Source organism: Pholcus phalangioides, unplaced genomic scaffold (assembly GCF_987345545.1).
Source record: "Pholcus phalangioides strain wild (caught in Gottingen) unplaced genomic scaffold, Ppha-v1.0 ptg000009l_1, whole genome shotgun sequence".
Taxonomy (NCBI): Eukaryota; Metazoa; Arthropoda; class Arachnida; order Araneae; family Pholcidae; genus Pholcus; species Pholcus phalangioides.
In genome coordinates, this window is record NW_028301602.1 from 29,634,177 (window position 1) to 29,662,157 (window position 27,981).

Sequence of the window (27,981 nt, forward strand, 5' to 3'; positions counted from 1 at the left end):
GTGGGGTAAAAAAAAAGAAAAATAATTCCCGAAACCTGAAAAGGAAGACAAAAGGGCGAATTTTCCGAAACGTAGGAAGGCGCTTGAAATGACATCAAAAAAGAGGATGTCTGATAATCCTACCGTTAACGGACAAAAATTGTAGTTCCCATGGTACTCCCATCTGTCTTCCATATTTTGAAGCGAAAATGACAAAGTGCCTCAATTTTCATATTATGTAAGTATCGTGTTGACGAACGGAGTGCTCTTTGCGGAGAGACCTTCTCGAATGAGAGACCAGCTCATATTCGCGACTCGAACTTACAAAACCGCAGAATTTTCAGCCATGTCGCAGTTCTGTGAAACTTCATTTTAGATTAATTCATCTCCCTCCTCCCGTAGAAGACTGACAGATAACAGTGCCATCTTTATAATCTCTATCATATGGGCTTCCCTCATGATAACGAGATTTGGTACTACAGTCGAATCCCGTTATAACAAACTCCAAGAGACCGCAGAAATCACTTCGTTATAACGAAATTTTGTTGTAATGGAATTTCGGGTTTTTGCATTATTCCTTTGTAAACTTATCTGGGGGATTAGGAAAGTGTTCGTTAAAACGAGATTTTTCGCTAAAACGATATTCGTTAAAACGGGATTCGACTGTATATAACTTTCTGGACTTTATATGTAAATTGGTGATGGGAGCAAGTAACTTCAACCAGCTAAGAGTGCCCCCCTAGAATATCACTGTTCCCGAACTCATGATGCTTTTTACACGGCTTTGACAGGGATCATGTTCGGTCCAGAAAGGATCTGAAATCAAAGAAGCTAAAAAAATTCCTTGGTCAAGTCCTACTTAGGTTTTGGCGTACGCAAAGGGGATTTTTGGGGGTTCTAAACCCCACCCCACCCCGAGCCGAGATTTTACAGTTCATGTAACTTAATATGATCATATTGGGACTCTGGGTTTATCATAACAATAACCGATAACTGTACATCCCGTTTGGTCAAATGAGACGAATGGTAAACAGATATTGGTGAAACGTGATAACTCTGTTTTTTATTTCCTATATAATTGGTTGCAAAATGTTTAATTGTTCTGGTTTTTTTTTAAATTCTAAAACAGGATTTCTTTTTTGCTCCTTTAAACGTAAATCCTGCATTTTTTTTTTTTCATGCAGCCATTGTGAGGCGTCGAGGAAACTGTCTGATGTACATCACGAATTACATATTTCTTTTTAAATGTAGAATACGTTTCATAGATTGCTTGAGAATGTCTGTCGGAAAAAAAGAAATTTGAATCTGGTCAACTGAAAGAAACTGATCAAGAACTGAAAGAAAGAGCTTTAGTTTTTGTCATACATTTGCTTTCACCATACGAAGGCCATTGCAAAAGAGCCGTGTGGAGCTGCTCCACACCAACACCTTCTATAGCATATAGCTGGTGTTGTCCACACACGGGCACATGAATCATAGTGAATGCTACGGACCAATTACGGAGCACCGAAATGTTTGTCAACAAGGGAGGGAGGAGGCAACACCTTCGAACCTCCTACATAGACTTCCCACCTGAAACGATTAACTTACAAGGGAAAAAATAAGGTTTACAAAAAACCTCAGCTTCAGAATGCTCAAAAAAAATTTCAACGGGGAAAAAAATTGATAGCATTATCCGAAGTAGCGATAACTGAAAACGATTTTTTTCCATGTCATGATACCGTTCTTTGGAAAGTGTTAACAATACCAAAATGATAACAGTATCTATGATTGTTATAAATGGTGCAGACTGTAGTGTTATTTTGCAGGCAAAAACGTAAACCGCCGCCCAAATTTTGATTCAAATTTTTTTTTTTGTATGCTCCCACCATCTTTTGAGAAAATCCTGCTTAAGTTTATAAATGTGGAATCAGGGTCGCAACTAGATGTTTGGTCACCGGGACAAGTCCGTATTTTGGCGCCCCGTTGTAATGCTGAAGGAGAGGTTTGAGAATAATATTTGAGCCCCCTCTGGTCCAGCGCCAGGAGAGAGTCCGCCTGCTCCCCCCTAGTTGCGGCCCTGTGTGGAATATGTTAATTTTGTATCAAGATCGGGAAAAAACTCTTCGTGTATAATTTTTTTAATGCCTCCCTCTATCGCAAAATAGGAAAATACAAAAAAAGAACGTGCATCGAAATTCTTATGTAAAAGGAATTTAGCATATCTTGTCCAAAAGAAATGGCAACATCTTCTTCGGCAAAGTGACGTCGAGGGCATGACGATCTCGTATCCCATACTGCTTTGCGATGCCGCTATTGACCAATCGATGTCCATTACGTACATGACGTCAAAGTTCATTATCGACAATGCGCATCTCCAGAATAAAAAACCATTTTCAATGTCAAGAGGTTAATTTATAAATTTGGCAAGTATAAATCAAACTAATTTCTTATAATTTGCACATTGTTCATAATTTATGCACATGATGGCGACATTCTTCAAATTATACATGTACTTTTTAAACAATTATAAACATGTCCTCATAAGTCTTATTGGTATTTTGATGAACACCAGCCCATGTCCATCCCACCACCACCCCCTCTACATGATGGAGACATGGGCTGGAACCATATATGGTGGTGACTTTTTTCCTTTCCTGCACACCACACATTTTCCACTTAAGAGACCATCTCCAAGATGTGAGGACCCAAGCATTAAAATTTTCACCACCAGGTGGTAGCAACAAAAAATTCCTTGTCAAACATATGTTTACAATGAAATCTCGAGACATCCATAAATCTCTGTCAGAGGCAGGGGTGCTGTAGGTGTTCATGCCAATAGCGTGCACAGGATTTTCCTGGGGGAAAGGGAGGGTTGTTAACATTTTAACTACTACTACTTAACCATACATGCTGCTCGTACACATTCCTCTACGGAAATTCTAACAAATCAGTACATGTCGGAATGTGTGTATTCTGAGTTTCATGTGTAAGTGGCAAATGTATTTATGTTGTGAGAGTTCCGCTTGTTCCATGTTCTTGCTGGTGCATCCAGAGCTGCGACTGGGGGGGGGAAGAAGAGCAGGTGGGTCCAGTCAACATCACCTATAGAAGGCCTCCGCGCGAAGCTCATGGCGTCACTGAAGAAGGCCATCTGTAGCTATTGCATATAGTAGGCTGATGCATGCGCCATCTTTACCCGTTTTTGTTGTATATATTCATTGAATATAGGTGAAATGGATATCTTCACAGTGAGATGACAAACCTTGTGCGGAGGCCGCCTTCTATAGAGGGTGTTGGTCTGGTGCCCCGGGCGCCTGACCAAAGGGGACTCAAATTTCCCTCTTTGACCTCACCTTCAACGTTACAAGAGGGTATCAAAATGCATACTTACCTCGGCTGATCAAACATCTAGTTGCGGCCCTATTACTTTACTCCACACCAACTCGGATCATATATCGCCATACATCAATTTCCAACAGAAGAGTTAGGTGGGAAATGAAGGCTCCATTGTTGTTTGTCCCAGGCTCGATAAAGAACTGGTTTTTGATGTTCTTGTCCAGATTCGAACCTGTGTACCTTGATAGTAGCCTTCAAAGTGAAAGATGAGCATCTTATCACTGCACCACTCGGACACTAGTTGCAGTCATGGGTGCAGCCATTTGTCTTCCATATTTCTATGTGAAATTGGTAAATGCTTGGATTTTTATGTTGTGCGAGTGTCATGTAGTAGGTCTGCCTACTCTCTGCGAGAAGACTTTTTCAAATGGGGGACTGGCTTTCATTCACACCCAAATGGGTGGTAAGATGTTCATCTACCACCATGAAAGTTGCCGCCACGTCCTAAGTTTAAACCGAGGAAAGAATATAGATTCCAAGATATTCTCCCTAAAAAGCTTGAGGCAACCACTGACATGTAAGACAAATACTAAAACACCTTTGGGAGACAATGGTAATTTGTTTCTTTATCAATGGCAGTGAAAAAAAAATGCTCGCTGTGAAAAAGAAGCAGTAATTCTGGCAAATTTCATAAACAGCTTCAAAATACAACCTATTGTGCATGGATTTTGGACTGAAAGACCATTGTTGTACCATTTCATTTATTTGTATAGCCTATTTTATGGTATATGTGATAAATCCAGTTTTTATGCATAATAACCGATAAAAATCTGGTTGTTATGCACGGTAACAGATTTGCCACATCTTCCCTAACATATGTATTTAAACTTATGGGAAAGACAGAAACTTATGTTCTGATGCTGCTCAAATGACATCAGTTATTTGAGCAATTTACTGTAAATTTATACATACACAAATGCAGGGCTTGGCAAATCCTAGCTCACTTTAGCAACTAAAAAAATTGATAATGGCTCCTAAAAATTTCTATGTGGGGCTTCTAAAGCATTCAGTTAGCACTAAGACTTTTCTTGATTTGTCTATCCCTGCATGAATGTGTTGACTGAATGCTATTGTGAACTCCATCATCTAACGCCACCATTTATCTCTCAGAATTCTAATGCCATAGACTAGCTTAGCACAGCGCTGGACAAATCCCAGGTCGCCATAGCACCTAGAATTTTCTTTGTGTAGCTGCTAAATTGCAGGCAGAGAGCAGCATAAAATCTTTGAAATTAATAGCAGCATATCTGCCAACAGGAAAAGGGTCACTATGTCCCGAAAAAAAGTCAAAAGAAACGTTATGTTGAACCTTTTGCTTCAGGTAAAGATTTTTTGATGATTAAAAAATATTTTCTGGCACCTAGGTTTTCTTTTCTTTCTTTTATTTCTCCAGCCTTGATTTAGTGGTATATCAAGTAACAGTTGGGCCCATGTAAGCCCCTATATACATGGGAGATTTGTTCACTGAAAATTTCTGGCTTCAACTCGGACAGTGCTACAACAAGGTTCGATTGTATGGGTGCTCACATTTCAAGGAGCACCAACCATTCCTTTGGGACTTCGTCCGTCCTCCAGAATTTTTAATTCATGGTCAATTCATATTTTTATCAAATTTTGTGAATCAGTTTTTTTAGCCTGTTACTTTATGCGATTTTCAACTCTCCCTCCCTCCCACCCATGCAAATTCTTTGGGCCTCTAACTCTAATTCTTTTCCCCCACGTTGGCACTGGAGCAAGAGTGCTGGTTTGAGGGGGGGGGTCCTCACAGTATCTTTTAGCTCTGGACTGAGCAACCCCAATCCAGAAATCAGAATCTTCTACATAAAGCTCAAACCAAGCACCAACAGATCCGAAACAGTTCCAGCTCTGCTGTTTTATTCATTATTCATTAGTAGGTATTCTCCCCAGAATTATTTTTCTTGCAAGCAAGGGGTAAGGACAAACAGCTCAAAAGGCAAATTCAGCTCAAAGGTTATGTACAAAGCATGGTGCAAACACAAACAAAATTGTTATGGATTGGTTGAAACATGAAACTGGTATTCGTTTCGTGTTTCTAACTAACCCATATCAATTTCATTTGTGTTACGAATCATATCACTTGTCAAATCAGTCCACTGTGCACCCTGCCTTGATTTCGATTCATGAAATTCAGACAACTTGAGCAGGATTTTATGTCATCGCTTTTGTATTACGTGTTTCAACCCCAAAGTATGTCTATCATCAGAACTTTAAGTCAGCTTTGCTGTATTTTATTGAAATTCATGGGACTAATTTAGCTTCTTTTTTCTTTCCAGACTACTCTACATGTAAGAAAGACTTTCTATATTCAGAAGCTTTGAACCTACTCATTGGATGTACAGTTAATCATGAAATGAGCATCTTTACTACATCTTTATTACATTGAACTGATATGCTGAACATTTTATAAATGAACCCAGCTTGGTGACAAAGTAATTTTTTTCATTTATTTTTCATTTAAAAAAAAACTGTAATAATTGATTTTTCTCTCCCCTTCTTCACCACATGTATTAGCAGTGTGCAGTCATTATGAGGAAGTGTTGCGTTCCTGGTTGTTTCTCGAATCATAATAAACCATATGTACCAACATTTGTGTTCCCAAAAGACGAGAAACGAAGAAAATTATGGGAGAAATGCCTTGGCACATTGGATTTCAAGATCTCTGGTAATGTTGGTGTATGTGTGAAGCATTTTGAAACAAAGTATATCGTGCACTTCAAGGCTGTGACAAATAAAAATGATCCCACCTGCTCACCTCGCAAGAAAGTCAAACTGAAGACTGATGCTTACCCTACAATAATTGAACCTCCTAGTGATGATATCCAGAGCAGCATACCTGCCATTGGTAACAGCAGCTCCAATCCGAGATCACCTAATAAAGGTATATCTTATATAATACATTTGCAAAACAAAATTTTTATATGCTTTCATCAGACCTGCCAACTAAAACAAGCAGGCATCAGTGAAATTATGAGGAAAAAAACTGTGGGAGTGGGGGGGACAGTTTTCGAAATCTGAAAATTTTTTTAAGAATCAAAAAGACAGAATTTTTATATTTACTTTGCATTTGTGATATTCTTGAAATCCTATTCTATTTAAAACCCATTTTTCATTTCAATTAAAAAAACACTAAAAGTGTCCATCATGGATATTTCAAAGGTATTTCTCTGAAAAATATTATTGATCAATTTAAAATGAGATAAATTTTAAATTTCACTCTCAATTACTATTCAATGGATCCCTAAGACATTGTCATGATATTCAAAACAAAATTCAGAAAATATTCTCCATTTTTAATTCCAGAGGGTTCAGCAAATTGGCAAAATCATTCCTTCGAAAAAGAAAACCCATGCAGCACAATGCACAAGTTATTTAAAAAACGTTGTTGATGTCCTATTCTATATTACATCATGCTAGGGATAGCCATCTTGTGAGTTATCTCTAGGATGATGTATTATACAACTTCTAGAACCAGATATTTTTAAAAATTTATCTTCTCATCATTTCAATTTTTCTGAGAAATCCGTCAACATGTTACAATTTTTTATTTCCATCACGCACCCCCAAAAATATTCTGACATACCCCCGGTTAACTGAGGCAGCAATGGGACTTATCCATGAAAATTTTAAATGCCAAAATTAATTAAAATCATTAGTTTGCTGGAGCATCTGAACAAATTTGAATTATACAAAATAGTACATAGCCTAGTTTCTAAGATTATGGTGAAAAAAAGGGTGAAAGAGAAAAAAAACTGGAACGAAGAAAGCCAGAAAGTCATTATTGCAAATGCAACCCCATTGCTATTGGAGAATGAGGAATCGATTTTTTTCTTTTTGAATTCACTAATGAATAAAGCATATTGCTCATTATTAGTTGTGGCACAATCCAGCAGTTCAAAAGCACTGAGAACTTTGACAAACATCATTTTCCTTTGATTCATGATGCTTACTGATTGCTTTTTTCAAGTTTTATTAAAGCTTTCTAAAACTTTTATAGTATAATCCCAGTCCAAGAAAAGTGTAAATTTTATGCTCAAAGCTTAAAAGTTGGCAGGTCTGACTTTCATACTTTTCTGTAAGCATGGAAGAAATGCCCATGTAGTGTAGAAAAGCATGTTTTTATTATTATTATTAACAACCCTAGAATACCAACTAAAATAAAAACTGCTTGTTACCTATATCATCACTGACTGAATTCCTGAGACGTAAAGCTAGTATTTTAGAGTTAATATTAGAAAGCATTAACTTCTCCCAACTATAAGAAAATGTTTTCTGTTATGTAAAATCATATAAAGTTTTGTGTTTTGCAAGTCATCATCCCCAAAGCAGAATGTGCCAAGATCTGCGACGTACGTTGCGGAATGATTAGCGCTACTGCAGAACAATTCGGAAGAATTTCAAGAAAAAGTGCAAAAAAACACTATTACATGTATGGGGATTTTTACCGCAGAACATTTCCAGCAGGGTTTAAGCTACGGTCGCATTTTTTGCAAAATGCGAAAGAAAAGCATAGAATGCGAAAAAAGTAGCAACAACTTTCGCAAAAATGCATACAGGAGGTATGCAACGAGTAGACGTCCAACCATCAATCATTACATAAGCATTCAGGGGCGTAGCCAGAAATTTCGTTCGGGGGGGGGGGCAAAGTGATAGAACAATAGATTTGGACATCTTTTTCCCTTTTTTCGGCCATTTTTTCACATTTCGGGCCCCCTCCCCCCTACGCCCTTGTTTGCATTGCAGCATTTTCCTAAAGCTTTTCCACCCATTTTCGTTTTTTTTGCAAAAGGAATTTTTTATCCAGCTTAAACCCTGATTTCCAGTCAGCCGAGGGCTCGTCACAGAACAGTGCTAAACATTCTGCTTTGGGGGTCATCATATTTCATCTGGATAAAAACAATGGGTACCCACCACACAGTTTCGATCAATTGCTTCATGCATTGCCATACATTCATTCAGGGTTACCAAGTTTTGAATTTGCAAAATACTGGCACTCAAAGCCAACCACATTTCATCTAAACAAAACAGAAACATCCATCCAATCATTGCCAATTGGTGGCAAACAATCAGTGTAAAACAATTAACTCTGTTTCAGTGATTGCTATGGTAAGGTTCACTCTGGGCTTATAATAACACACTCCATCTGTGATCTTTAAATTAGAAATCCCTTAGGATAAGGATCTGATCACCTGTACATTAATAATAGTAATTGGTAGCAAATAATTTGTTAAGTTATCCATCAAAGAAAAATATCTCCATTTAAAATTTACCTTTCTTTCCCTGATTTCATCGTAGCATTCCTTTTTTCTGCATCATGTGTCAAGTAAATGCCCGTAGTAATGTTATCCTGATGCAGAGAATATCCATTTTTTCAAGTTTCAATTAAAAATTATGAATAAAACTGCTGAATAATAATTTCAAATAGTAAAGCTATCCCCTCATGAAGTTTGAATTCTGTACTATAGGCTTCCAACTCATTTTCTGTAAAACTTTATTGTTGTGCATGTGATATTGCTGTCTGTGGAAGTGAGTTTTAATGTGAATTTCACACTAGTTTCTGTTTTAAAGCTCGTACTTCTCATTCTCAGGTGTTCAGCCAAAGCGAGCAAGACGAAGACAAACTGCAGGATCACCAAAAAATGTAAAAGCTTGCCCCACTGCAAAAGTGGGAGAAGCAAGTGAATCAATTTTACTAAGCAAGCTCTTACAGAAACCTAAAACTACCATTAGGCCAATTATTACAGTTCTTAAAGCCGAAGGTATAGTTTTATTCATCTGTAGATGTTATAGAAGTCTGCAGAACCCTATCAACCAGTGAAAACGCTTCCCCTTTTGTTTTTTCCCTTTGTATTATTTCCTTCTTTTTTCAGATCAGCATTCAATTCACTTCTTGATTATTTTGTTTTAGCATGAAATGTTTTCTTGTTCATTTCATAAATGTATCTCACTGGATTTTTTTTTAATTGAAAAAAAATTATACTTGAGCTGCAAATAAATTATTATCTATGACATCGGAAGGCCCTTGGAAATTCAATTTTGACAGATGATAGGTTATCCGATAGATATCGAATTTCGGTTATCTCATTAATTATTATTTTTTTAATTTCCATAAAAATATAGACTATTTTATTGCTCAACTGACGTAAAAAACAAATTCTATTTTTTTAAACTGTTGAAAATATATATATATCTAAAAATTAAAAGTTTTATGCATATTTTTGCACCCATGAAAATAACTAAACGTTAACATGAAACCTGTTCAATCAGAGATGCTGAATAATGGCTGTGTGTAAGTCCTTCCACGCTCATCTGAATGTTTCACTTGAAAGAAACTTGAGAATGGATTTAGACAAATAATTTGGCTCGCATTATACAGTCCATGCCGCCTGATGTGATCACATCGGGACTGAGGATTTGTGATAACAATAACCAAATAATAAGTATATCCGAGAAAAAAAACTGTTTGCAAGTAACGTGACTATACGACCCGTTTGGTTGAATAGGATGTATGATAAACAGGTGTATTGATAAAATGAGACAATCATTCCCTTTTTTTAATTCTAGAACGAAATTGTTTTTTCCTTTAAGTTTAAATCCTTTAATTTTTAATTTTTATTTTTTAGCCATTGTGAGCCGCGAGAATGGAACTGTCTTATGTATATCATGAATTGCAATATTTTTTTAATGACGTTATAGATCCTTTGAGAGTGTCTCTTGGGAAAAAATAAATTTGAATGGGGACAACTCAAAGAAACTTCAAGACCATTACAAAAGCAGCTCCACACGTACATGGATCAGCATGAATAACTACGGACTGATTATGACCTTAAGTACGGAAATATTTGTAATGGGGGAGAGGGGGCTGAGAGAAAACCTTCTAGCCTCTTGCATATTCTTGCAGGCTGGTAACAATAACATAAAAACTAGGAAAAAAAATTAGTCTGGTTTGAACCTTAGCTTCAAAATGTGCAAAGGAACTTTCAACGGAAAAGAAAAATGGATGATATTATCCAAAATCCCAATAATTATAAATGAATTTTTCCCCATGTAATGATATTGGTCCATTCCATTCTTTTAAAAAGTGATAACAATACCCAAATGATAACATTACATGTGATTATAATAAGTGACGTCAACTGTATATGGTGATGCTACTCTATGAACTAATGATCTGCTAGAACAGCTCTCATATTTGTGGCGCTTGGGGGAGGAATGCTAAAATTGATTAAATAGTTTTATTGCTTCCATAATTTATGTTTTCAAAGAGTTTTTGTTGCCAATTAGATTCATATTTCTGCTGGTTTTAATGCTCATCTATAGTTTTTCAAGAGTTATAGAATAGACTTTTTCTTTAGTTTTTATCTTGTTCAATTTTGCTTGTTATTGTGATTATAATTTCTTTATCATTATTATTATACAATTATTATTTGTTCCATGTTCACATATTGTTTTGTATTTTGCATGATTTTTTTTTTCTTTTCTTGTTCTCTTTTGCATCCAATTCATAAATTTTAAAATTTTACATACTAATGGATCTGAAGAACTTGAAAGTTAAAAATATACTATTAGAAGTGTTTTCTTTATAGGCTATGTATAGTCAATGCTTGATTTTATGAACTGACACATTTTTATGAGTTAGTGCTGCCAAAGCAATATGCCATATGTATATGAATGTCTTTCCCATTTACAAACTAATTATTGTTTCGACCATTTTAGTTTGTGAAAACAAGAATTGGCTGTATATTTTTCCTTCAAATTTTCTTTATTTGCTCATTATACAAATACAAAAACAAATACAACGCCACAACAGGCAAAACGCCCAACGAGGTGGCTGATAAAAAGATGCCCATAAAAATATGGATGTCATATATTTCAAAAATACAGCAACCCAATTGAAAATGTCTTACTTTTTAAATCATCACTTAATAAAAATCATCACTTTTTATTCGTTTCTGATGTTGTTTGATGAACGTGTATTTCAGATATGGATACAGAAATTAGCAATAATAACGATATTCAGTCACCGGAAATGCAAACTGAATGCTTAAGTGAAATGAGTGAATTTTCTGCGGAACCAATTTCTGCAAGTTCTATAGCCAGGTATAAAATTATGATCTTTTTATATTGCATTCATATAGTACACATATTGTTTCCATATTGCCACTGATAGAAATTTATTTTAAAAAATTTTCTGCAATATCACCTATGGAGAGAATCATTTCTGTAATCGCATTAGAGTTTCATCTCTTGAATCAACTGTGTTACAATTTTTTTACTATAACCTTCATACTTGTACCATTATTTATTGCTTTCTTTAAGAAATTAGTTAATTCACATTTGTCTGTATAATACTAGAAAGTGTGTAACTGAAAATGATAGAAAGAGAGACTCATCTAATTTAGAAAATTTCCATAAATGCTGCAAAAGAGAAACCTGGAATAATAGTCACACACTGTTATTTAACACAGTATAGTTTTATAGTGATTGAATTGTAGCATAAATACCTAGATTTATATTTACTTATTGATTAAGATTATTCTTTCTGATAGCTATCACATACGTTTATTTTGCATTCACATAAAGATAATGTGTTTTTTTAAATAAGAAAATTGTCATTTAAATTTGGGATGTTTTACAATATTGCTGGTGTGCATACTCTTGACTGATATTGTTTAACTAAGCCTGATTTGTGTTCTATTAAATTAATTCTTGATTTCATTGTTTCATAGATCATTGAGTGATGATAGAGTGTCATCTTCTAAAGGTGAGTTTAATTTGATTGCTATTGAACTTGATATTATTTATATGACCTGTGTATTTTTTCCTCGTATTTAAATTTTATTTATATAGTCAAACTTTGCTATTGCAAACTCAAAGACAGGGTTGTTGTGTGTGTGTGTGTGTTTTTTTTCTATACCCAGAGTACACTAATTTAAATCAGCTTAATTTTTTTTTTTAATAATTAAAATCATTGATTTAAATCACAAAATTTGAATTTTGTTTTTTCTTCACATAACTTCAATGATATTGAAGTAAAAGTAACCTGGTATTGTTGCGTGTTATTGATATGTGGTAAAGTTCATGATTGAAAGAAGTATAGAAGATCTTTGAGGTTAATATAGTCTTGAACTTAATCCCTAGATACAGTGCAGAAAGAAAGCTGCTCTATTTCTAGATTTGGTACATGGAAAAAATTGCAGAAAAATATAGGGAGTTAATCTTAGCGCTTAGCTAAACTGTACTAAATATTTTCAATGCATTATAATTCGTGGCATGAGGGTTCCGCTGATTGAAAAACAGAGGAATTATTTTTTTTATAAAGCATTGAATTCTATGCCCTAATTGATGATTCAAAATAATAATAGATGTTGTACCAACATAAATATCGTTGGGCTTTTGACTTTTCTTTTCATATTAAAATTTCGAGTTTGCTCATATTTTCTACCAACACTCATTAAATCTGTTAAAGAATAAAAATGTGTAAATTATTAAGCAACATCATGCAAATCAGAAATGTATCCACCAATTGTGCAAGAAGCAATCTTGTCACTGGAATGTTTTTTATTTAGTTGATGCTGAATGGCCTGCACCATATGTGTGATACTGAGTTGCCACCACACATTCTCTTTAGGGGGGGGGGGCGGGCGTAAAAAATAAAAACATTTTTCTCTAAAAGAAAAATTTTAATCCATGAAATTAATTTGGGCTCAATGACGTTTCATGTTACATAAACATGGATTTTTGGTGTTAATATTTTTTTTTTTTTTTTTTTCAAAATATCACAAAAACATACAAGACAGAATGGCAAAAATAAAACTACAAAACAAACACTATTTAACCCAAATGGATATAATTCTTCCGCGGGTCATAAACAGTAACACTAATAGGACAATTTTCTTAACAACCAACCAAATACTTTTTGCTTGTAGTTCGTTTGTAGTTTATTCGTTAATGCTGAATTAAATTTGAAAGATTAGGAGAAAAAACAATTATAGATGATATGAAAATATGCATTCTTAATGATTAACATTTGATCATGATTTTTTCATACCCTGGCTATACCTTAAGCTTTTATGCATTGGATCTAAATATTGATGTTATAAAAAATAATGAAAATATTCATTCCTACCAAAAGACATTATTTTTTTATTATGATAATTTGGAAAAAATATATTTTTTTTATTATAATTATACAATTACATGCATTGCATTTTCAGTTCTTAAAATACATTTCTATTCTCCAATAAAGCCATGTTCTTTTAATGGACAATGTTGGGGGATTGCCCAACATTCAACAACATTTGAAAAAATATAATTCTAGAGGAATTTATCGTTATATTAAGTACCATTGCAGCGAGGTTTAAGTATATCTAATTGCCATAAGTTTTGATATTTGGTATTGCTGTATAGAAAATTACACCTGAGAAAAAATTGCCTATTGTTGATTTTATCCAGATGGTTTACTTTAGCACTGTTTGACATTTTACTAGTATTCAATTCATTTTTTATGTATGTTCTTTCATATTTGTATTTTAATCATTTTAGAGAAAACTCCAAAGAAACGGTCACCATCTGTTGGCAGTAACAGCAGCAATGGCAGTAATGAAGCAACAAAATCTTTATCTGTTCACAAACGACGAAAAATGGAAAAGCATTCTCCTTTAGTCATTGTAAGAAGCCTGTATAAATTTTCTTTTAAAAACCTAGGTACCTTAACACATAGGAATAATTTTTACTTTTACTCATGTAAATTTTAAAATATCTTGCATGATGTAAAATAAGTATTTATCCAGGATATAAGTGACAACCATATTGAATACTAGCAATTTTTTTTTTTTTTTTCATTCAGCCACCTCATTAAGCAATTTGCCTCCTTTGGTTTTTGTGGTTGTATTTGTGTTTTATTTTTGTAATTACTCACTGTTTTCCATTTTACTTTAGGGTAAGAAAAATGATTGTTATTGCTGGATATGTCATAAAGAAGGAGTTTCTCTGTCATGTTTTATTTGTCCGAGAGCATATCATATGCGATGTGCAGGTGAAACAGAAGCCGTCGAGGAGGATTGGGCCTGTCCAGAATGTCGCAAAATCACAAATGCTGAAAGTGTTGATTCCCGGTCGAAAGCTCTTTCTGAAATATCATTGGAGAAATTCTGTATGTTGCTGAAATGCTGCATATCAAAGCTGAGGTGCCGCTCTGTAAGTTTGATGCAATGATTGTCATAGTTTAATCTGCCTTTCTTTGCATGTCAAGGCAGACCAATTTTGTATTTGAGAAATTTAAACACACTTAAGAAAATATTTCTACCCTTTTTTTTTTTTTTCATTTTTAGCTGATGAATTTTCAGAGCTATAATATTTTACCATAGCATTCGCACCTCAGTTTTAGAACTAAAAGTATTCATAGCCACACTGAGTTTTATACATTGAAACAGGAGTTTCAGCAATGTTAGCTTTATATTATGCTTCAGTATTTTTTAAATAAATGAAAAAAAAAATGATTTGAGCATGAGAGCGATGATACATTTTTTTTTTGTCATAGATGTGTATACATAGTTAACAGCAGTCACCACAAATTACTGGTGAGCTGTTGATCCTACAGGTACACTTCCAATTAGAAAAAGTACCCAAGTAGCATGTGGACCTCAGATAAGTCATTCATATTTCGAGGGGATTGTATAGTAGGGCTGGGCAAATTGCAAAAAAATCTAGGCGCTAGAACAATTTTTTAAGCGCCAAAAGAATTTTTACCCAAAGGAATAGGTCCAAAATAATGCTGCTTTTATGCAAACTTGTACATTTCTATTAATTTAGCCCTATTTTTTTTTGGGGGGGGGGGGGATTATTTAAAAAAATATTTTTATTACTATGAATGTCAAATATTAAACTGAAGAGCCAAAAAAACTGGTACAGGCATGCGTATGCAAATAAAGAGATATGGAACCAATCAGAGTACGGTGCTGCGGTCGGCAACGCCTATATAACACAACAAGTGCCTGGCATAGTTGTTAGATCGGTTACTGCTGCTACAATGGTAGGTTATCGAGATTTAAGTGAGTTTGAACGGGGTGTTATAGTCGGCGCACGAGAGATGGGACATAGCATCTCCGAGGTAGCGATGAAATTTGGATTTTCACGTCCGACCATTTGGCGAGTGTACCGTGAATATCGGGAATCCGGTAAAAAATTAAATCTACGACATCGCTGCGGCCGGAAAAAGATCATGCAAGAACGGGACCAGCGACGACTGACGAGAATCATTAAACGTGACAGACGTGCAACCCTTCCGCAAATTGCTGCAGATTTCAATGCTGGGCCATCAACAAGTGTCCGCGTGCGAACCATTCAACGAAACATCATTTATATGGGCTTTCGGAGCCGAAGGCCCACTCATGTACCCTTGATGACTGCACGACACAAAGCTTTATGCCTCGCCTTGGCCCGACAACACCTACATTGGACTGTTGAGGACTGGAAACACGTTGCCTGGTCTGATGAGTCTCGGTTCCAATTGCTTCGAGCTGATGGACATGTACGGGTATGGAGACAACCTCATGAATCCATGGACCCTACATGTCAACAGGGAACTGTTCAAGCTGGTGGAGGCTCTGTGATGGTATGGGGCGTGTGCAGTTGGCGTGATATGGGACCCCTGATACGTCTAGATACGACTCTGACAAGTGACAGGTACGTAAGCATCCTGTCTGATCACCTGCACCCATTCATGTCCATTGTGCATTCCGACGGACTTGGACAATTTCAGCAGGACAATGCGACACCCCACATGTCCAGAATTGCTACAAAGTGGCTCCAGGAACACTCTTCTGACTTTAGACACTTCCGCTGGCCACCTAAATCCCCAGACATGAACATTATTGAACATATCTGGGATGCCTTGCAACGTGCTGTTCAGAAGAGATCTCCACCCCCTCTTACTCCTACGGATTTATGGACAGCCCTGCAGGATTCATGGTGTCAGTTACCTCCAGCACTACTTCACACATTAGTCGAGTCCATGCCACGTTGTGTTGTGGCACTTCTTCGGGCTCGCGGGGGCCCTACACGAGATAGGCAGGTGGACCAGTTTTTTTGGCTCTTCAGTGTATATTGATTGAAAAAATGCAGTTTATAATGAATGTAAAATGAGGGAATATTTCTTTGCTCCAATGGTAAAATGTTATGTAACTTTTTTAAAATTTCATGATAGCAAATTTGTAAATAATATTTCGTCAACATGCCTTACTTACTTGGCTTTTTGGCCTATTACAATTTGCCTCCATTGTTTCCTCATAAACTGAAAGCGAAAGACAAAATTTTGTCACCTTCTAAAATTTTAACAAACACGACTCAGGAATGCGAACTCAATTTTTTGGGAAAAGTGACATGGTATTTTGCCATCTGAGCACAGATTTTCTTTTTCCCTCCTTGTTTTTCACTTTCTCTATGGTGTTTGTATTTTCATCATTTAAATTGCATGTCTCTAAGATTTTGAAACATGGAAGATGAGTTTATTTTAAAGGCAACAGCAATGAGAAGATGTAAATTTCATTTTTAAAGACATGAACATTTTATTTACACACACACGGACAAGTTATACGCGACATCCATACTCTGCGACGAAATACAATCAACTCCGTAAGACGTTCGAAAACTCTCTGGCTATCCGTTGCTAGGTTACCATCCATCACAAGGCGAAAAACGCTACAACGGGAAAACGTGACATCGTGACGTCACAGAGCATCGTTTATTATCGGTCACTACACACTCCCCTCCTAGTGTCAACGAAATTTGTGATCGAATATCTGTCGGGGAAGTGGACATGACGACCGGAGCGAGTCACAGTTGCTGGTACTGCTTGTGCTGACAATGCTGTACTGGATGGCTGAATGGGCACTTCTGAAGATACTTTAAAGCTATCGCCAAGGAAAGCTGGAATCAAACGATCAATGGAGATCCTCTTGCTTGCCCCATTGATGCCAATGTCGAAAAAATTTTCTCGGCGATCTTTGACAGGAAACGGGCCTTGATATGTTGGTTGTAAGGCAGGATGTGGTGCATCGTTGCGTAGGAAGACATGCGACGCGGATTGCAGATCACTGGGAATATACGTCAACGTGTATCCGTGAGTTGTTGTAGGCACGGGCTTCATTGAACGCATTAGCTTTTGGATTTGACGGACGAAATCGGATTGTGTAATGTCTGGTGTTTTCGAAAAATACTTGCCGGGCAACTGCAATGGCATTCCGTACAGGATTTCTGCGGAAGAGCATCCCAGGTCTTCTTTCACTGCTGCTCTTAGACCCAGTAGGGCGAATGGAAGAGCATCAACCCAATCAGGATTTGATTGAATACGGCATCTCAGGGCAGTTTTCAGCAATCGGTGTTGTCTCTCGGTCAGCCCATTTACTTGTGGATGATAAGCAGTCGTTTTATGATGTTGGAATCCTAGATATCTGCTCAAGCTTTGGAAAAGCTGGCTCTCGAACTGTCTGCCCTGGTCGGTGGTGATCCTGTGCGGTATGCCAAATTTATTTATTTACAATAATAACAATAATAACCCCAGAAGGCATGAAATGCACTTATACTGGAAGAAAAAAAAAGAAAAAAATAATAATAATAGTCAGTACGGGAAGCACTTCGCATACGGAGTCAGGTCGAAATCCCCAATAGTGGAAGCGAATCTTGCGTAGGAGGCACATACAAGTTCTGATGGAAGACTGTTCCATATTCTTGCCACACGGCATCTATATCCGTGGAAAAAGCAATCCCTTCTAGCCGTTGGTATTCTTATTTGGAAGCGATGCCTACGTAGGTTAACTGGCCTGTCTATGATCTCAAAGAAAGGCTCTCTCAATGGTAGATAAACAATTTGGTGGACTAGTTTGTAGCACATCTTCAGATCTTGCAAACCAAGTGGCAATCAAGGTTTTGGCGACTGTTTCGGCAGTTTGATCCGGCATTGGAGAGGCTTGGATCCACCTGGAGTATCTGTCTATCATCGTTAGGAGGTACCGAGAACCTTGGCATAATGGTAATGGACCAATTATGTCAAGATTGATATGCTGAAATCGGTTGTTAGGTACCTTGAATTCAGCCAGTGCGGATCGAGTGTGTCGGTGAACTTTAGAGCATGGAATACATGCTCTAGTCCACTCACGACAGTCAGATCTAATTGAAGGCCAAACAAATCTGTTGCTCAGCAGTTTTGATGTTGCTCGAATGCCAGGATGTGATAAGCTATGCAATGATTCAAACGCTCGTCGTCATTGAGAAATTGGTACAAAAGGCCTTATTTTGCCGTTTGACACATCACACCAAATTTCGGCTGTTGCGTCAGGAAGGCTGAGTTTTTTCAGTTGTAAAGATGATACACTAGAATTTAAGATGGTTTTGAGATCGTTGCCATTCTCTTGGTCAGCTGCGAGTTGCACATAATCCAAAGGTGTGGATACAGAAATGGCTGATATTCTAGAAAGAGTATCAGCTGGAATATTTTCAACACCTTTTATATGGAGAATTTCTGTTGTGAATTGGCTGATAAAGTTCAACTGTCGTAGCTGGCGTGGTGAACACTTTTCTGGTTTCTGCCTGAACGCATACACCAACGGCTTATGGTCACTACAAATACAGAATTGTCTTGCTTCTATCATATACCTGAAGTGCTTGACAGCAGAATGAGCTGCAAGTAATTCTCTATCGTAAGCAGAATAACTTCTTTGTGCGCTTGAAAGCTTCTTCGAGAAGAATGCAAGTGGTTGTAGCTGATTATCGTTAGATACTTGATGCAAGGCGGCACCTATAGCATAATCATTGGCATCCACATGTAAAACTAATGGTGATGATGCTGAAGGATGGTGCAAAAGAGTGGCATTAGCGAGCTGCGTTTTGCATTTTTCGAATGCTTGTCTGGTCTCAAGAGTCCAAGGAATTGATGTCTTGTCATTCTTCTTGGTGCTGGACAAGAAGGAATGAAGTGGTGCTTGCACAGCTGCTGTAGATGGTAGAAATCGCCTGTAAAAGTTCAAAGTTCCCAGAAATCTTCGCAGCTGCTTGATGTTTTCTGGAAGAGGAAATTCTTGGATTGCACGAACTCTGTCCGGGAGAGGCTTCGAGCTGTGTTCATTGACCAAATAGCCCAAGAAGGAAATTTCTGGTACATTAAACACGCATTTAGATGTGTTGATTGTCAGTCCGTACTTATCGAGTCTTTCAAACACTTCTCTAAGGTGCTTGTGATGTTGCTTTGTGTCATGGCTGGCGATGAGCACGTCATCAAGATACGAGAAACAGAAGTCGAGATTACGTAGCACCTCGTGGATGAAGCGTTGGAACGTTTGTGCAGCGTTTGAGAGTCCGAACGCCATGACTACGAATTCAAACAATCCAAAGGGAGTTATGATTGCTGCCTTGGGAATGTCGTCGGGATTTACAGGAATATGATGAAATGCTTTGACCAGATTTATTGTTGAGAAAACTTTACATCCATGCAGATTCTGGGCAAAGTCCTGTATATGTGGCACTGGGTAGTTATTTGGCACAGTAATTCGATTAAGACTTCGATAATCACCAGTTGGTCTCCACTCATTCGGTCCTTTTGAAACCATGTGCAACGGGGAAGCCCAGTTGGATTTCGATGGACGACATATACCTTAGTCCAACATCATCTGGAATTCGGTCTTGGCAATCTTGAGTTGAGCTGGGTGCAATCTGCGTGGCTTTGCGAAAACAGGAGGACCTTTGGTTTCTATGTAGTGCAAGGTATTATGGGAGGCTTTCTTCGAAAACGGACGAGGTATCGTTAATTCGGGAAATCCCTTCAAAATTTCAGTTATAGCACTGTTCCCTGAGATTGTTTTAATCGTTGTCGAAGGTCCATTGTAAGTAAAACCTTTACACATTAGAGAAGTGAGTGGATCTATAAGTCGCTTGTTTTTGATATCGATGATGAGTCCATAGTGAGCAAGGAAATCCGATCCGATAATTGGTTTCTCAGCGTCAGCGAGGGTGAAATGCCATTTGTAATTCCGCCATAAGTTCAAGTCCAATTCCAGGAGTTTCAAACCGTAGGTAGATATACGGGAACTATTTGCAGCGAAAATCTCAAAAGTTGTCGGTTTGCCGTTGCCTTTGTAAGGTAAAATTGATATATCAGCTCCAGAGTCAATTAAAAACTTCATGCCGCTTTTCCTTTTTATAATGAACAAACGGCTATGGTGAAGACTGTTATCGCCGTTACTGCGGGGGGCTTGGACCGTTTCCCTGAATATTCTGAGCGTTGTAAGCACAGGGGGACTTGCATCTGAAAGCTTTATTTCCGAACCTGCTATGATAATAACCCACGTCAGTGTTTTCATCGGAGTCTTGATATCGTGAGCAATTCCTTGAACCAGAATAATGTCGGTCTCGACTGGAGTTTCGATAGCGGTTCCGGCTATTCCTCGGATATTTGCCCAACTGCTCAACTCTTTTAGTTAGATCCGAGATTTGCAGTTTAAGGTCTCTTATTTCCGAGCAAGACGAGGCTTCTGCTACATGACGGTAATTGGATTCGGTGAGCTCAGCTACTCGATCAGCTAACTCGGCTAGCTTGTCCAGTTCTTCACTGTTAGCTGCTAACACCATTTGTATACTCTTTGGTAGCCGTTGAAGCCACAAATTTTTGAGGAAAGTCTCATCGCTAATTCGCCCTGTCAAAAGCTTGCGCATGTTACGTAGCAACGTACTAGGCTTCTGATCACCTAGGGATAGGTCTTCTAACAATATCTTGACCTCTTTCGCGGCTGAATGTTTATACACAGCGAGAAGTCTCTCCTTGAGTTTCGAGAACGGATCCGATGCGGGAGGATCGAAAACAATGTCACTTACCATTGACAAGATCTCCACATCTAAGCAATTGACTAGGTAGTTATACTTGGTTCCTTCGGCAGTAACATGGTTGATCTTGAAGGCAGCGTCAAGATGGACGAAAAAAAGTTTGATCTTGTCCTTCGAGAACGTTGGACAGCTTGAACTCGAAGATCGCTCTCTTGCTATTCAGCCATGGCGATCAGTTCTTGACAGGTTCGGGATCACATCCGGGTCACCAGTAAAGGCGACGGCAATGAGAAGATGTAAATTTCATTTTTAAAGACATGAACATTTTATTTACACACACACAGACAAGTTATACGCGGCATCCATACTCTACGACGAAATACAATCAACTCCGTAAGACGTTCAAAAACTCTCTGGCTATCCGTTGCTAGGTTACCATCCATCACAAGGCGAAAAACGCTACAACGGGAAAACGTGACATCGTGACGTCACAGAGCATCGTTTATGATCGGTCACTACAATTTTATTATGCTATTACTAGCTATAATACCCGGCGCTGCCTGGGTTTTCTTCAATGTGGCTTTTTAGATCACGTGATATCTCTCTCTTTGTGGGACATGCAAACTGTGTCCACGTTAACCAATATAGCGACTTCCTGCACGACTCATGAAATAAACAAACTAGATTTAAAGAAACGTATAAATGAATTTTTCCTCGCTTTTTAAGGGCCGCTAAGTATTTTGTCTTCCCCCCCCCCCCCCCCGGAACTTCAAGTTATCTATTTCTGCCTGTTTCAGCTTCCAAAAATGCTTAATTAAAGCTGTGGAATTTTTTCGATGTACTTTTTACGGGCCCATAATTAATTTTAAAATATCCTATAAATCCACATAAATTTATGCAGTTGAATATCAAAAGACAATACGGAGACATTAATTTTCATGTTTGAGAAGATATAAGTAAACAGTTGAAATTAATGTTATATTGCCTGGATATTCAACTCAAAGTATATATATATATATATATATATATATATAGGTCCGGATAATTACTTCATATTTAATCTCCTGGGCTTCGTATATCTCTAAGCGAACTCAATATTTAAAAAATCGAGAATTCAATACAATTTTTCGAATTATTGATGTGGCAGGAAACCCACACTAAATTTACGCATTTATACAGTAAAATCGGCAATTTTAACACTGATTTCTATGAGAATCATCCTTTGCCTGACCTTCAAAGTGATGCTGATAATGATTCTGACGTCTACTGAAAAAAGTGGCAAACCATTATAAAGGCATAAACTATTATACTTATACATATTCTTACTGGATTAAAGAAGTGACAAACCGTTGTAAAGGCATATACACGTCTGAAATGCATTGCTAGAGAACCACGGTAAAACCAAAGTAAACGTTCAGAAAGTGATTGTTGAGGCCCAAAAACCATTGTTGCCAGACAGTTTTTTGCCCATTTGGGGCATTTGCCCTGCTCTGACGAAATTTTAAAGTAGCCTATCGTTCAAGTCGGGCCCCATTTGGTATATATGCAAAATTTGGTGATGATCGATCTAAAATTGTAGATTTGTATAGAGAACACACACACAGAAAATCAATTTTATATATATATATGACATGAATGTCGCTCTCCACTTGTTAATACAAGATATACGGAAGACTGGATGTTGTGAAGATATTCCGTTCGGCATATATACGCTCTAGCGAAGGAAAATCTCTATCTCCTCTGTAGCTTAGTGACCAGAGCACTCGTCCGGCAATCGAGGGACCCGGGTTCGACTCCCGGTAGAGGCAGAGATGAGTTTTTTCCTTCCTTAAAAAATAAACATCTGAAATAATAAATATCTTCACAACATCCAGTCTTCCGTATATCTTGTATTTATATATATAGATTATGCATATATTATTTGTTTTTCAGCCAGCTGCATTTCACCAACCTGTGCCAGTAGAATATTATTCATCATATCTTCATTATGTCATTCATCCCATAGACCTTGGTACCATTGAAAAGGTGTGTGCATTTTTTTGTTTTTAACCTTTTAATGACCAATCTTCTCAGTTGGGAACATCAGTTTTATTAATCAGAAATAATTATTTTTTGTTCATGAAAGCACTCAATTTTTTTTCCTTGAATGTGTGAAATGCCAAACTTAATTTACAAAGCAAAAATTTCAATCATTTCAACATACATGCTATCAATTTAATTTTTTTAATTACCTATTTTTAAGAGAGAATAAAATTTATTTTTGTTTTTAATTTTAATGTTGTTTCTAAGTCCAGGAAACATACAGGGGAAATTTTTTTTCATGAATTTTTTGATTGATATGTCTAAACTGAAGGATCAGAAGGAGAAATAAAAGGAAAAAATTGTAAAAATCAATCCAAATCTGAATTCAGTCGATAAAAGGTTATATAGTTAGGCCACCATATCCATGGGTGATTGGCTCCAGGTCATTCCGAGCATGACCCAACCCACATGGGTAAAAGGCTTATATCTCGGGAGGGACAGAACCTGGGCCGTGTCTGGTCTGACAGAGGTCATTCCGGGAATAGTAAACAATAGCTTTTTTGACCTATATTTTCTGAGCTTATACAAAACAAAATCAGACCAGATGAGCTAATCTGTCCCATTCAAGGATTTTACCCTTACAAATTTCTAAAATATTTTATTTCTAAATATAACATGTGTGAAGTTAACTATAATACTAAGAATGTATATAAGAAATAGGATTTGTGAATCCTAATTTGAAGACCTTTGCATCAATTAAAACAAATGTATTTTTATTGATTTGACAAAATTGAATGCAGCACTCATGTATCACATGCTTGAACAATGCATATTTACATCATTTTCTGAACCATGTATACAGTGGCCCTGACTATGAAAAGAAAAGTAGGGTTTTTTTTGGTCCAAAAATATGTAATAAAATTTGTTCTTAATGGGCATTATATTTTGCGTTTCATGATTATGAATTGATTGAAACCATAAATCATTTAGATTAGCTTCGAGCTATTATATCAATAAAACCCACTAAGGATGAATCTCCTCAAGAATAATCTTTCAAAATGAAGCATTTTTGGTCATATGTATGTGTGCTGCTGTAACTATTTCATCCAGCTTAGGCCATTGAGGTGAAACTGATTTTGAGTAACATTCTTTTTATAATAAGAAAAAAGTATTAAATATCATATCATCCCCATAAAATTTTGAGAGGGGGAAAAATAGTTTTCAGTGTGTAAAAGTTTTCATAAAATTACATTTTCTCTAGTTTGTTATTATTTTGTCAATCAACCAATCACTTTTTCTCTTGTTTTTTTTTTATTCATCATCAATTATCTGTACCCCGAGATTAATTCTATGTTGATGGTAATATCAGTTACAGTGCTAGTGGCATAATGTTTTTAATTTTATAATATTTTCTTTTCAATGTAAACGTTATTCCGAATAAATTTGACCATGTTCTGTCTTTCAGAATGTAAAAGCTAAGATGTATGGCTGCACAGAATCTTTCCTTGCTGATATTAAATGGATTCAACATAATTCCTGTGTATTCAATGGCTGTTAGTGTTTGCTTTGTTATTCTTTGTTACAAATCATTGTGTTTATTCCTTGATGGTCTTTGAACTTACTCATGTCTTAAAAACAAATTAGCAAAACTTTAATTTTTTTTCTTATTTATGTTTTGAAAAACAAATTACTGATTTTATTTCTAACTAGCAGATATTCATTTTGGCCTGACAGTTTTTTGATGATTTTGGACATTTAATCTATAGACAAACTTCCAAAGTAGCCTATCATTTATGTTGGTACATAGTCAAACTTGCTTGATTTGAGCTTCAAGGGTATTATAAAAAAAAATTGAATTATCCAAAATTTGAGTTATCAAAATCATCAATGTAAGATAACTATACCCTCACAAAAGTTTATAATTAACCCTTTAAGCAGCAATTATGAATCTCTAAACTCCCCTTCAGAATGCCATATCTTTTTTAATGAAGTAGGCTTCTTTCTGATTTTCAAAGTAAAGGTGAAAAAGTTTTCCATTGAGAGATCAACTTTACAAAACATCTGGGCCTATCAATGCTGAAATAAGTGGCTTGTATGGAAGCGAGATATCTCGTCATTGCCTCTTAAAGGGTTAACCATTCTTAGTGCCAGTTTCTTCATTATGAGCTGTCACAAAAACATTTTAAAGAAATTTGTAATTTTTGTTTGTTTTCTTTAGATTGCTTTTCACACATTGCAGAAATCTTCAAAATGATTTTATGAAAAATGTGATTTTTGAGCTTATTCTTTCTAAACATTTTTTTCTGAAATGTCTATAGCTTTTTGGAAAAAGGACCTTTTTTCAGATTTGTTTTACATCCTCTTCTCTTCAGATTCTGAGAAAATACACATTCTGAAAATGACATACTTATATTGATGTTTATCAAACTTCAAATTATTCTAAATGCTTGTGGGGGGGGACAAAGCAAACAGGTTGTTTCGCCGTTAAATTGAACCAGGAAGAATTTCTAAAATTCGGTCTAACCACATTCAAATTCCCCTTTATATGCCAAATTTTTGTAATGATCAGATGAAAATAAAAGGTATGCATTAAAAGCGCACTGACGAAAAATAAATTATATATGTATATAGACTTTGAGCATATCTATTTGATTACTGAGTCAATGATGGTTTTTTATTTTTTTGTCTTCATTAGCTCAACACCCACTGTCTGTAAGTGCCAAATCCCTAGTCAAAAGCTGTGAAGCTGATATGGCAGAAATTGAAGTCTGTCCTGATTGTTTTCTGCATGCTGCTACAAGAAACAAATATTGGTTTTCTGAGTTATGTGTATGTGCATTTTTAAGTTATGCTTTATTTTTAGATGCTTAGTGTGTTTAATTTATGCTTTTCAGAAGAGTGCTTGCTCATAAAATTTATGAAACAAACATCAAAGTTACGTTAAGTTTTGAACTTATATCTAAAACCAGAAGAGAACTTCATTCTGTATAGTTTTTTTCCTCCTCTTTTAATGAAGAGATGGTGGTGAGATAAGGGCCACAATTAAGGGAGGGCAGTGAGATCTGGTGCCCCAGACACTGAACCAGGAATGTTGCCTAGTCTTTTTCCTTTTAAAATAAAGGGAGAGATTACACTAAAATAGGTTCTGGCCCCGAGCGACAGAGTACATTTCTGTATAGCTGAGGTAAAGGGCACCATGTCGCAAAAGAGGCATTTTACAGGAGAGCCTTTTAAAAAAATATTTCACTGTGTCTTTCTATGGAGCTTGCTTCTTTTATAAAGTGAATATTTCTGTGTTATTTATTAAAATGTGACTCAAGGCCAAAACACACAATACTGATGTTGTGAATTCTGATTCGTGGAAATTCTGTGATGGACAAATTCCACACCACAGAATTTCCACGAATCAGAATTCACAACATCAGTATAGTGTGTTTCAGCCTCTAGTATCCTATACTTATGTGTAGTTTAACAAAAGTACTACAAATTAATACATTTAAACCTGTCTATAATGATACTGTATGGATGTAGAACAAATATTTTATGTTATCACAAAAATGCGAAACTTTGCCTGGTTTTAATTTATACAAAAATTGCCACGTTTTCAAGACAAATAAATTCAATTGGTCGAATGGTCGACGCGTTTCGGCTCTTCAATGGAGAGCCGTCATCAGGACCTCGTGGTCAGAATTCACACGAATGAGTCGTAGAGGGGTGATGTTTACATCTGGTCATCCAAAGAGTTCGCCTTTGTATTTGCTGCGTCCGAGTGGTCTTTGGATGCGAATTGGGGAGCCATCTGTTGCAAAGTGTTGAAAGTTTTGTCACGACTGAGGTTAATAAAGCCTGTCCAAGCTGACGATATGGGTGGCGTGTTTCTTCCATCATTAACGAGGAAATTCTGGCATGTTCTGATGAAGTATCCCTCGAGAACATCTGTACATAAATATTTTATGTACAGATTATCGTTGTAGACAGTTTGAGCATTTGTGCTATTTCTTATTGAATAGGAATTCCAAAGAAAATATTGTTATAGACAGTATCGTTATACACAGGTTTCACTGTATTGTTATTTCAGTGTTGATGAAAATGGACATAAGTGTCCTTTACCTGCAACATGCAGATTTATATTTCTAGCTGCAGCCCTTAGAGATAAAATATTGATACAAAAGTTTGTCAATGCAAAAAATAATATTATTCTTATTAGATTCATTTAAAGCAACAGCTCTGTAGTTAATGTATTCTCTCTCATTAGCCGACGTGCCGGGAAACATCGAGGGAGACCATTATGCTGGGAATACTGGAAAATTCAAATCACAGATTCTGGAAAATTCTTAAACATCTTTATTTTGTAAATCCATTCATGTGGTTAAATGCATGTTATGATTTTTATTAAACCTCCCTTTACCCAGTATACCGAGAACTGATCAGATACAAACGTTAAAAAATCTGGAGTCAAATCTCGAGCTGCCAAAATCCCTCAAGTTTGGCAGCACGCTAATGTGGGAGAATACTGTAGTTAGGAAAATATTGAAGTGAATGACAGACAAGTGTACATAAAATCTCACACCAATAGTAAGTGCATTTGAGGAGTTTATTTTCAATAAAGAACATTTCCAATTTTGCTAAATTCACAGTTAAGAAGTAAAAAAATTATTCCTCCAGAATGAATTGCTTTACAAAAGTGAAAAATAGCCGAATGGGTAGAATATGGGAGTGTTAGAAGAATATTTAAATACTATGTTTCTTGTTCAATATTCATGTGAGCTA

The 27,981-nt window shown here is 36.4% G+C and overlaps 1 protein-coding gene across 4 annotated transcripts in view; it reads left to right on the forward strand.

Annotated features, from left to right (window-relative positions):
• The first annotated feature begins 2,262 nt into the window (after positions 1–2,262).
• The window catches only part of LOC149082659 (uncharacterized), a 61,567-nt gene continuing 35,848 nt past the window's right edge, over positions 2,263–27,981 (forward strand). For 3 of the 4 annotated variants that reach the window (XM_089235932.1, XM_089235933.1, XM_089235935.1), the window contains exons 1-10: positions 2,296–2,384; positions 5,652–6,256; positions 8,964–9,134; positions 11,358–11,475; positions 12,105–12,139; positions 13,921–14,045; positions 14,317–14,574; positions 23,122–23,214; positions 24,677–24,764; positions 25,907–26,040. In XM_089235932.1, coding sequence (XP_089092058.1) covers positions 5,905–6,256; positions 8,964–9,134; positions 11,358–11,475; positions 12,105–12,139; positions 13,921–14,045; positions 14,317–14,574; positions 23,122–23,214; positions 24,677–24,764; positions 25,907–26,040 — 1,374 coding nt within the window. In that variant the 5' untranslated portion in view covers positions 2,296–2,384; positions 5,652–5,904. Of the gene's footprint in view, positions 2,385–5,651; positions 6,257–8,963; positions 9,135–11,357; positions 11,476–12,104; positions 12,140–13,920; positions 14,046–14,316; positions 14,575–23,121; positions 23,215–24,676; positions 24,765–25,906; positions 26,041–27,981 lie in introns of all 4 variants that reach the window. The other variant, XM_089235934.1, reaches the window with a different exon arrangement.